Raw genomic sequence first — 11257 nt, 5'->3', positions numbered from 1 at the left:
ACCTTCTACAAAGTCTATTTGAATATTTTATAGCAAGGGCTGCTAAGATAAAGGAAGTGTCATACTACTGCATGCTACAGCACCACTTTATCTGTACACTTGCTATTTCTTTTCATATGTTGCATTACTTGTTGTGTTATGCAGAAATGCTCTGAAATAAGAAAATGCTTTATGTAGACGAGTGTGATTCTCCCTTCAAACAAGAAAATCCAGCATTTGCTGAATAGCACAGTGTGAAGACCACTGAATGAGATCTGGGTACCTGGGAATACTGCTTTCACTGACTAGATTCGATATAATTAAATTGAAGTTGTAGTCGCCCTCTGCTCCCCTTGCGAACTACAGCTCCCAGCATGCCTAGACGCCTATGTCTTGCAGGCGCCGCAAAGCAATGCATCCTGGGAAATGCAGTCCAAGAGGCGGCATAACGTTCGGCGGCGTTTTGGTTCTGCTCAGCCGGTCTTTGGGTTGTAGTCCACGCGCCATGGAGAAAATCTGAGGAGAGTTTGAGCGAACTAGGAAGTTGCGAATACCAGCGGCTTTCCGGTTAGGTCGCACGGACTCCGCCTTTCTCCCCGCCTCCTGGCTGCAGCTTTGGCGCCAAATTGCAAAGTGGGCCTTCCAGTCGGCGAGCGGGCGCTGGAAAGGACCGCGGCGTTGTCCTCGCCTCGGACTGCGGCGAGATGAGTGGCGGCGGCGGCCGCTCGGAGGCCGACTGCCTCAGTGGGTACGGGCGTGAGTTGCCGATGGGTCGGGCCCCCACATATCATTTCCCCGCTCACTTCCAAGTCTGCCTAGGAAGGGCTGCTCAGGGAAGTTCCCTTACCGCAGGTCCCCCGCGCCCCTCGCTGGGACCACTGAACCGGGGCACTCCGGCTTCAACCCCCCCCCGCCTCATTAAGCCCCTTCCGCAGAATTTCAAATGCCGTTTGCATTCCCCTTCTCTCCCTCCCCCCGCAGAAAGGTTTGGCGTGAATTCTTTTTTTTAATGAGTTGGACGTTGTTTCTGAGTCTCCACATTTTTTCAGCGGGCAATACCTACTGTCTTAGCCGAACAAAATGCCTAAATAAGGGGGCGGGGGCGGGGGGGCTGCATTTAAAAGTTTTTTTTTTTTAAATTGAAACTTTTTTCTTTTAACTAAAGTGCATATGTTTTTGAAGACAAGTGTAGCTTCCTCCCTTGTCAGACTGCTTCATACATATTAGTAACCTTTTAACGATGCAATCCTATGCATGTTTACTTGGGAAGTAAGTCTCACTGTGCTGAGCGGAGCTTACTCCCTGGTAAGTGTGCATAGGATTTCAGAATAAGTAAACCCATTTGTACTTGCAGTTAGAGCAGATAAGCAATAAAAGGGTGGAATTTTTCCAAACTTTTAATTTGAGGATGGCTGCTTCTAGTCAGGGTGCAATCTTATGCATGTTTAGACAGAAAAAGTCATACAACTCCCAGCATTCCCCAGCTAGCACAGGAGAATAAGCGCACGTCATCATCATTATTTATTACATTTCTATACCACCCCATTTATATATCGCCTGGACTGAAAAGGCGTGTAATTGGTACTGGTTTGGAAATTCTGTACCTGTTCTTTTTTGCCCTTTCAGAAGAGGTAGATATCTTGTGCTGTGCTTCTATTTAATATAGTCTGATGTACAATCAGTTTTGTGAGTGAGCCCTTAGTAGATTGTAGGATACATTGACTGGGTTCACACAAGTCAGCAACCTACACTCAAGGTTGAGTGTGGGTTGTTGAGCTGTGGAACCCAGGTGCGCCAACAAACCAAGGTGGTTTGTTAACCACGAACAGTTCACAACCTGAAAACAAACCATGGGTTCTGTCAACAACAAGCCACACTCAACCCATACTCAGCCTTGACTGTGGGTTACCATGTTGTATGAACCCAGCCATAGAGTCTAACTCAATTTCCATGGAGGGGGTGGTGGGGAAAAAAGACGGCTCCCATTCTTCTCAGAGTCAACGGATATAAAGAAGACAAAGAAACAAGAGAAGCAACAAAGGAATATAATGGCAGACTCAGTAAGGTGTGCGCCACTTGGCTCTGGCTGGCAGTACAAGGAACAGTAGGAGTAAGAAGGGCTCTGCTTGTGGTGAGGCATAATGATAAGTGGGAGGTAGAGAAGCCATGCATGTGTGCAAGCGTATGCACCTACACAGCAGTATTTTGTGATCATCCTCTATTTCTTCCCTTTATTAGTGATTTTCCAGCATACATTTCAGTCCTTGTGCAGCCAAATCGGCACTGCCCATAGATGAGAACTAGGTATTAGCAAGCTTTGGGGAAGCCAAGGTTTGCAGAAGTACAAAAAATATTTAAGCCCCCCCCTCCCCCCCCCCGTGACAAAAAAAACATAGCCCAATGAAGTCTGAGCTTGCTGTTGGGAGGGAAAATGAAATGGGATACTCTAGGGCATAGCTGGCTGGAATTTTGAGCAGGAGTGCTCTGTGTTGCAGTGTTTTGTTGCAGGCCACACTTGTCATGTTCTGATGCGCATACGTTTTAAAAGTGCTGAAGGATACCTTTGACATTCACTTGTGGAGTAACATAGTCACCAGTAAAGTTCTAGGTAAACTAACTAGTGTTGTGTCTATGGGGTTGGTGGGGTGTGCTCTTGGGGGAAAGGGAAGAAAGAGTGTGTGCCTATAGCTGACAACTGAATGATGGGAGCACCATGGATGACTAGCATGTGGGTTAGAATTCTGGGTATTTCACCCTTCCCCCTACTCCAGCAAAGATAGCTTCAGATGAGAGTAACTGTAGTTCCTCTCATTTTGACGGTTGGTGTTTTTTCTTCCAATAATGAGCTGATACAATAGAACAAGCCTCAAAAATAGTTCTTGTTCAACTCATGGGCATTCATTATTAGAACACATGGTAGAAACTTTGAACCACTCCAAGGTGGCAGCAGAGAGAGGACCCTTAGATTAGGAGAGTGACTCCTAAGAGTTTTAGTACTTGCAGATCTGGAAAAAATATTAAAAAATGCAATTCCACAGCTTCCCCCAAATTTAACCAATGTAGCATGCAACCATCTCTTGCCAAGGAAAGTGCTTCCTTGACCAGAGATGCTCTGCAGCAAGCAAAGTGAGACAGGTGTTCAAATGTTGCTCAGGAAGTTACTGCCTGATGGAGTGAAGCAAATACCATGGTTTGGAAGCATCAAGGAGGTTACAAAGATAAAGATTGGGAATAATAGTGTACAGAACGGGGGGGGGGGGAACTTGTGGTTCTCCAGGTGTTTTGGCTTACAAATGTAGCCATTCCCCACCATTGGCAAATCTGGCTAGGAAGTTGCTGTCCAACAATATGTGGAGGGCCACAAGTTGCCCATCCATAATAAAGAAGATCTGTAACAGAGCCCACTTTGTTGTTGTTGTTCAGTCGTTCAACAGAGCCCACTGCCCATTTGATTATGTGTGATCGATGAAGGCAACAAACAGTAAAAATACCTTCTTGACTACCTGCTTGGGAGCATGGTGTGGGATCATAATCTTCAACTGTATTATCCCAGACCATGCTCCCAAGTTATCCTTCATCTCAAGAAAGGAGGATGTATAACTTACAGAAGGGATGTCTGGTCCAGGGAGGAGTAGTGGAGATCTGGTTATCTTACTGGCTTCTCTACAGCTCTTCGTTGACGTCTTGAAAAGTAGGAGTTTGGTGTCAAATGGAGTACTGGGTTACAAGAAAGCCAACAAGTAGTCCTGGTGGTAGTGTTCTGCAAAGCATTAATTTTTATTCATGGTGACAAATACTGCTCCAGGATACATGCCTGAATTCTGTGTGACATTAGTACAGGTGTATAAAATAGGACTATAGGGAATCTTTATAAAACTGGAGGATCTGTACTTCACAGTGAAGCTGCAAAATTCAGTGGCTGCTAATATAGAAATTGTTTCAAAATACATCATTTAGCTATTCCCCCAAATTGTTTTTTATGCTAGTTTTGCTATGTTGTTCTCCCAAACAGAGACACAGGCATAATGAAAAATACAAAAATAATTAAATGCAGAGAACAGTGTTATGAATGCAACTCTCTTTGTGCATTACAGGAAAAAATTACACATTGATGGTATTCAGGAGCAGCTGATTATTGCCAAAGCCTGGAAATCCATAAAACTAAACAATATTATTTTCTATAAAGGTTTTGATTACAGCCAATATTCTGAGCAGGGGGTAGTGTGAAATTTTAAAGAACACAATTATTTAGATAAAACCTTTCTATGCAGGCATTTCTTCTTGATTGTGAAGCAAAAAAGGGAGACAAATCTAAAGTAAAGGAAGCAGCTGATGCCCTTGGATAGTCAGGGAGGAAGGTTAATGTCTAAAGAAATTTAGCCAAGGTGATGAATGTGGTCTTTTGTAGGTGGAGTATTGCCAAAGCCTTAATATATCTCAATCCTGGAGCTGAATAATATGATAAAATACTATTGAGAGACATTTATTAATATTTAGCCTGTTTATGAGTGTAAAATAACTAAATTTAAGCACAGTTTGTAACACATTCTGTATAGGTACAGAATGAGATACAGAATACATAGAAGTTTTATGAACAAGGAAGCTTTCATATGGAGCAGCCTCATTCTGAGTAAAACCAGTCTTTTATTCAGTCTGCTTTTGTCAAACCTAAAGAACAGCGGTTCTTCACAGTTTTGGGGGAGAGGCTTTTCTTTGGCAAGGATGAGTTGCTAAGGATTAGTCATGGGATTGGATATAGGTTTTTTTGTTTGTGAACCGCCCAGAGGACTTTGTTGATGGGCAGACCAGTATAAAGTGTCATAAATAGATCAGAAGCATTTTTCTACCACTGAATTATGTAGTGCTTTTCCCAATAAAGTGTTACAAAGCTGCTCTTATCCAGGATAACCTACCATGCTGCCTGCTCTACTCAACTACATTTAAATTGGCTGCAAAGAACCAGAATAGTGAAGAATGCAGTTCAGGTTGTTTGTTGATAAGCTTTGATGTCTCAGACTGTCCAGGACTCCCACTAATTCAAAGCCTTTAAACAAAAAATTAGAGTTTATTTCCTTCTATGGAAGCATTTTACTGATAGTATGATGTATCCATTCTTGCGCCCTGGGAATTCTTAAATATCATGCAGAGACTGGTACAAAAGAAAGGTAAAATCGCCATCTATTGTTCTTCGTAAATTCAGGAATTTGTTTTGCAATAGATTGGGAAGCTCCCTTATCCTGTCCTTTAATCCAGTATTCACTGGTTTGGAGGGCCTATCCCGTAGGACTCGGTAGAACTAATGTTTGGTCTACAATACATGAATATATCATATTAAAATTAAAACTAGATATATCAAGATTTTTTCCCCTTTATCTTCAATTACATGGTCCCAAGTAGTGAGGTGGGGCAGAAAATTTTCCAGTGCTTTATTTTTCCTCAATGTCCAGATGTTGACATATAGAGTTGTACTTTGTTGGAACCAATTAAGGCCTGGTATGAAAGGCTTGCTTAACCATAAAACTGCTGCTTAAGCTAAATTACACAGGCTTACTGCCAGCATCCAAGACCTCTGTGAAGTCCACTTTCTTGCACACTAACCAGCTCAATACACTTATTTTTATTTCCTTTCAGGAATAATCTTGGCTACCTCCTCTTGCATTGCTGCAAGATTAGTCATTTGTTTCTGTCAACACATTCATACCCTGCCCTTCAAATTAAAAAAAAGATCAGTTCAGTTTACACAATATTCAGTTTAGGAAGGATTACTAGGAAATCTGATTTGGTGACCTTGGAGCTGATTGCAGATTGGGCTTGGTCCTATGAAGAAGTCCTGTGAAGGTACTAGTACTTGACAACTGTTAAAAGTCATGTTTTGTTGGGGAAAGAAGTCATCTGAATCCATCCATTATATCTTAGTTCCTTGTAAGAGTGCTGTCTTTTCTACTGAAGCCTGGTGGAGCTGAAGTTATTTAATTTCAAGTGTAGGCTCATCTGATCCTTTAAACTGACCCTCTGTCATGATGTAATGAACAAATTGCCTTGTCTTGACAGGTGTCTTAGCTAAATCCAATTTATACACCGTACACCTCTTACATCTTAGTTTAGGCTAAAGTAATGATTGTCCTTCAGGTGGGTTCCCCTATGAGTAAAAAAGTTGGAAAAGAGCTTGTTCTTCACAAGTTGTCTGGTATGTGTTCTTTTGAAGTCTCCATAGACATCAGTGAGGAAGTGACGTCATGAGGAAGGGTGTTAGTTGTGTAGTACCAGAAAAAGGGAGTTGTGGATGTATTACATACATAATTTTAGCTGTAAGCCCACCATGGACTCACTGCTTTTTGACATTAATACTGTCTTCTCCTTCGGATCAAGATCAGGGGATGTAATTTCTGGGGTTTTCAGAAGAAGCTGGATTTGCACAGTGCTAATTGGTTGCCCATTGTGTCAGTCATGAAGCCATGTCCCTCACAATTCTCAAAGTAGTGTTTCAAGAGTAAAAAACAATGTATGTGTGGGGTTTAAAAATGTTGTAAAAATGCTAAATGTTAAGTGTCCAACGTGCTTGAGAAAAAAAAAATAAAACAAACAGCAAACAGACTGCCCGAAGGGGAAGCAAAAAGGAAATTAGAATTCAATTCAGAGGCTGTTCATGTTTGAGGACCAAAGGCAAGGGGAGAATAGAGCTCACTGTGCAGTAGAAAACCCGCAGCTGCATCTTTATATACCCTTTAAGCCAATTATAGATATTTTTGCCTACTTGCAGGAGACTCAAATACGCAGCAGCTTATGGGAGCAAAAATCTTTTACTCCAGTATATTGTAATCCCAGAATTGATGCGAACTATTAGTGGTTCTCTGATCTAGGTTCTGCAGTTAAAATACAACTACAAAACTGGAAGATTTAAACCTTAGTGTAGTCTTAAAGCATGCAGAAAAATGCTTCAAGGTTTGTTTTTGTTTTGTACACTAGAAGATATAAAAAAGGGGGGGGGAATATAAGTCCACTGCTTTCTGTGATCCTTGCAGGTCACTTGTAAAGGAGTTATTTCAAAGCAATCATTTTCTGTTGTCTAAAATGCAGGATATGGGTGATTGCCTTCCAAAGAGAAGTAAATGAGATGTGTATTAGGAAATGCCGACATGAGAGAAGTCTCTTGGTGTACGTAAACCTACAAATTGGATTTTAGATTCTATGGTTGAGTGCCAACAGATGAGGCTAGAAGTTGGATGATGTTTTTTCAGATATCTAAAACTAGGTAGAAAGAAAGATGGCTGCTCATGGTGTGTACTAGAAGCAAAATTGGGATGAGTGTAAACAGATTTTTTAGGGGGTTTTATATTGTTTCAAAAATTTGTTTGACCAGGAACAACAGTTGAATAAAATAACGTATGTATGTCATGAGGAGCAAAAACCTACTTTGAACTCTTGTAGAAAGTATTGTCTCTTCTACTTAACCATCTAAAGAATTAGACCATAGTCACTATAGTATAGTGCATATAGGCTGTTTGAGAAAGGAATTTATTTGAAATGCTGCTATTTTGGTTCATTGTTCTACCTGCCTATTCATGTTTGCTGAAGTGCAAAGTAAAAAAGAGAAGTGCCATTCCTTACAAAGAGATTCAAAGATGGAGCATCTGACTTCTGACATTAGACTGGATGTTAGCAACACTGCTTATGAGAGATGTAATGAAAACCATTTTTAGCAGACAGTGGGCCAGTTCTCACAATCAAGCAGGCTTATTTTAATCCCTGGCATGTGCCAGGCACCATTTCCCTAATTATTCACTTGTGTCATCTGAACCCTGGTGGCATCACTTGTTTGAGGGAGAAACCATCCTCAAATAACCGTATAACAAGCCATGCCACCCAGGTTCAAATGGCACAGCAAGCTGCACCCGGGCAGGTAGTTAGGGAAATGATGCCTGGCACGTGCCGGGAATTAAAACAAGCTTGTTTGATCATGTGAACCAGGCCTGTGGCTGAACAAAAAATGTTCAGCAAAGGATGTTTCCTGTTCTGTTTCTTTTTTAACTATAACGAATGAAATTGCACTAGATGCTTGCTATTAATAAGAATAGGTATCTGTTGTTGTTCAGTCGTTCAGTCGTGTCCGATGCTTCGTGACCCCATGGACCATAGCACGCCAGGCCTTCCTGTCCTCCGCTCTCTCCCGGAGCGTGCTCAAATCCATATTCATTGCATCAGTGATGCTATCTAGCCTCTGCCGTCCCCTTCTCCTTTTGCCTTCAGTCTTTCCCAGCATCAGGGTCTTTTCCAGAGAGTTTTCTCTTCGCATTAGGTGGCCAAAATATTTGAGCTTCAGCTTCAGTATCTGTCCTTCCAATGAGCAGTCAGGGTTGATTTCCTTTAGGATGGACTGATTTGACCTCCTTGCAGTCCAGGGGACTCATAAGAGTCTTCTCCAGCACCACAGTTCAAAAGCATCAATTTTTTGGCGCTCAGCCTTCCTTATAGTCCAGCTCTCACAGCCATACATTACTACTGGGAAAACCATAGCTTTGATTAGAGGGACCTTTGTCGGCAAGGTGATGTCTCTGCTTCTTACTATGCTGTCTAAGTTTGCCATAGCTTTCCTCCCAAGGAGCAAGTGTCTTTTAATTTCATGGCTACAGTCACCGTCTTGGAGCCCAAGAAAATAAAATCTGTCACTGCTTCCATTTCTTCCCCTTCTATATGCCAGGAAGTGATGGGGCCAGATGCCATGATCTTCGTTTTTTTAATGTTGAGTTTCAAACCAGCTTTTGCACTCTCCTCTTTCACCCTCAACAAGAGGCTCTTTAGATCCTCTTTGCCTTCTGCCATTAGGGTGGTATCATCTGTGTATCTGAGGTTGTTGATAATTCTCCCGGCAATCTTAATTCCAGCCTGTGATTCATCCAACCCGGCATTTCTCATGATGTACTCTGCATATAAGTTAAATAAGCAGGGCGACAATATGCATCCTTGTCATACTCCTTTCCCAGTTTTGAACCAATCGGTTGTTCCATGTCTGGTTCTGCAATTTAAGGTGCGATCCTATGCATGTTTAGACAGAAAAAAGTCCTAAAACTCCCAGTATCCCTCCAGCCAGCCATGCTGGCTGGGGCATGCTGGGAATTGTAGGACTTTCTTCTGTCTAAACCTGCAGAGGACTACACTCTTAATGTTGGTAATGCTGGACCACGGAATGTAACCTTTCCATATTTCTCTGGAGAAGGTAATATTGAGGGATAGATAATAGCTAGCATTGCACTGCTTAAAGACTGCAAATGCAGCTTTAAATGAGATAATTCAGTCTCCTTTTGGCCTTTTTGGTTTGAAAAGTAGTGTTGCTCATAAGGCACTGGGCAGATATGAACACTGATATTCACCATTAAATTCTTGATTTGAATCTATAACCTTCAGGGTCAGATGCTGCTCTGTTAGTTGTACTAATTAAACTCTGGTGCCACTCTGGAATTTTACATCATGGTAATTGACTTATTTCCAAAGATTCAAACACTGGGGTCAAGGTACACCTAATAGAGTATTTTTTAAAAAATAAAACAGTTCATGCAAGTCACAACAATTACTGTCATTTTATTTGATTTCTGTAGGTACGGTTGTGAAATGACCTGTAAAAAACGTGATGACTATTTAGAATGGCCTGAATATTTCATGGCTGTAGCTTTCCTGTCAGCTCAAAGAAGTAAGGATCCAAATTCTCAGGTAAGAATATGACCTACAGGCAGGCTTTGCTGAAATGTCTGTTGCAAAATCATATGGCAGCAAGTCCTTGGCCATTCTAAGCAACCTAATTATTAGGGTATCCCAAGTTACAGCAAATGAGACTTTGCTTTTGTTCTTTTAGGATTTTATTGGTGAAGTGGTAAGTCAAGCTACTCTTTCCTTGGGAAGCTTGTTCTTATTTAGCACTAGACAAGGGAAGTGTTCTCCACAAATTAATTCTATGTTTATAGATAATACTGATGAAGGGGATAACGGCAGAAGGAGCTGGGGTATTTGAGAATAGAGTTCGATCTAGCCATATAATTTAGCATGTCTTCACAAAAATTCGAACTAATTCTTGCATATATTAGTGCATGTCAAGAAGTAGGGACAAACCAAGTTAGCCCACAAAGTGCAATTATACTAAGCAAGTATAGGGTTAATTTGGGACTTCTGTACAGGCTGTTTTTTGTACTGGATAGTTACATTGGAAATGTCTGCCCTCTTCAGAATAGTGCAATTTGAATGAGACAAGAACAATCTCCAGTGGTGCCTACATTTTCAGTGTAGATGTGGCAGGTCAGCCCAGCCCAAGATGGTTTAGGGTTTGGTTTATTGTTCACATGCAGCAAACTGGTAGTGTAGACAAGATGTTTCTCAGTTGCTTCAAGGCTTTAAAGTGAAGACCAATACAGACATTTTAATCTTCCTGCGTGCTTGTTTTTGAACTCTTTTTAAAAAAATGCTGAATGAAAGCTCACTATTTAATTGAGCTTACATTGTTTTTTTATGACAGAACTAGAATATTGCATCGTTTGTTTATTTATTAATATTCATTTTGGAATGTCCAGGATGGTTTACAATAATCAATAAAACAGTTGACAACAGTAAAGCATAGTGCTAAAAGCAATCACAGCAGAAATAAAAATACATTGGAGATTAAAAGCTGGGGAAACAAAACCATCTGTGCTTGGTGCCTACAAGAGTTTGAAGTATGCATGAGGCTAGCCTTTCTGGAAGGAAAATTCCACAAGTGGAGCACCAAAGCTGGAAAGGATCTCTCTCTGGTTGGTGGCACCCCAGGGAGGACCTTCTCATAAGATCTTGGTGTATGGGCAAGCTAATGTGGAATAATATGTTTTCCAGATCCCAAGCTTAGGCTTTAAAGCTAAGCATCAGACTTTGAATTGTTCTCAGAAGTAAAGCTTTTTAAGTACTGGAGAAATGTGTGTCTAACATTCAGTATCAGGTAGTAGCTTGGTGGCTGGCAGTGTTTTGAACTAACTGCAATTTCTGGGCATACTTCAAAGGCAGTCCCATGTACAACATGTTGCAGTAGTCTAACATGGAGATTACCAGGGCATGGATGGCCATAGCCAGACTACCTCTATCCAGGAAGGGTTGCCACTGGAGTAGTAGGTTTAGCTGATGAAAGGCACTCTGTGCCACTGAGACCACTTGGGCCTCTAATGACAAGCTGGAGCAATGAATAACCCCAGATTACTAACCTCATCCTACAGGGGGAATGCAGCTTCATCTACAACAGACAAATTTAGGGGAATACTAAGTCACA

General features: G+C 41.4%; 1 protein-coding gene across 5 annotated transcripts in view; it reads left to right on the top strand.

The window, feature by feature from the left end:
- Positions 1-409: 409 nt before the first annotated feature.
- DCTD (dCMP deaminase) overlaps positions 410-11257 on the top strand; it is a 30690-nt gene continuing 19842 nt past the window's right edge. For 3 of the 5 annotated variants that reach the window (XM_084856504.1, XM_084856500.1, XM_084856501.1), the window contains exons 1-2: positions 410-727; positions 9573-9684. In XM_084856504.1, coding sequence (XP_084712630.1) covers positions 684-727; positions 9573-9684 — 156 coding nt within the window. In that variant the 5' untranslated portion in view covers positions 410-683. The remainder of the gene's footprint in view (positions 728-9572; positions 9685-11257) is intronic. The other 2 variants (XM_084856502.1, XM_084856503.1) reach the window with 1 other exon arrangement.

Source organism: Heloderma suspectum, chromosome 5 (genome assembly GCF_057233095.1).
Source record: "Heloderma suspectum isolate Gila_16-S chromosome 5, 16-S_ref, whole genome shotgun sequence".
Taxonomy (NCBI): Eukaryota; Metazoa; Chordata; class Lepidosauria; order Squamata; family Helodermatidae; genus Heloderma; species Heloderma suspectum.
The sequence above is the reverse complement of the archived record's forward strand: the minus strand, read 5'-3'. Positions and strand labels throughout refer to the sequence as shown.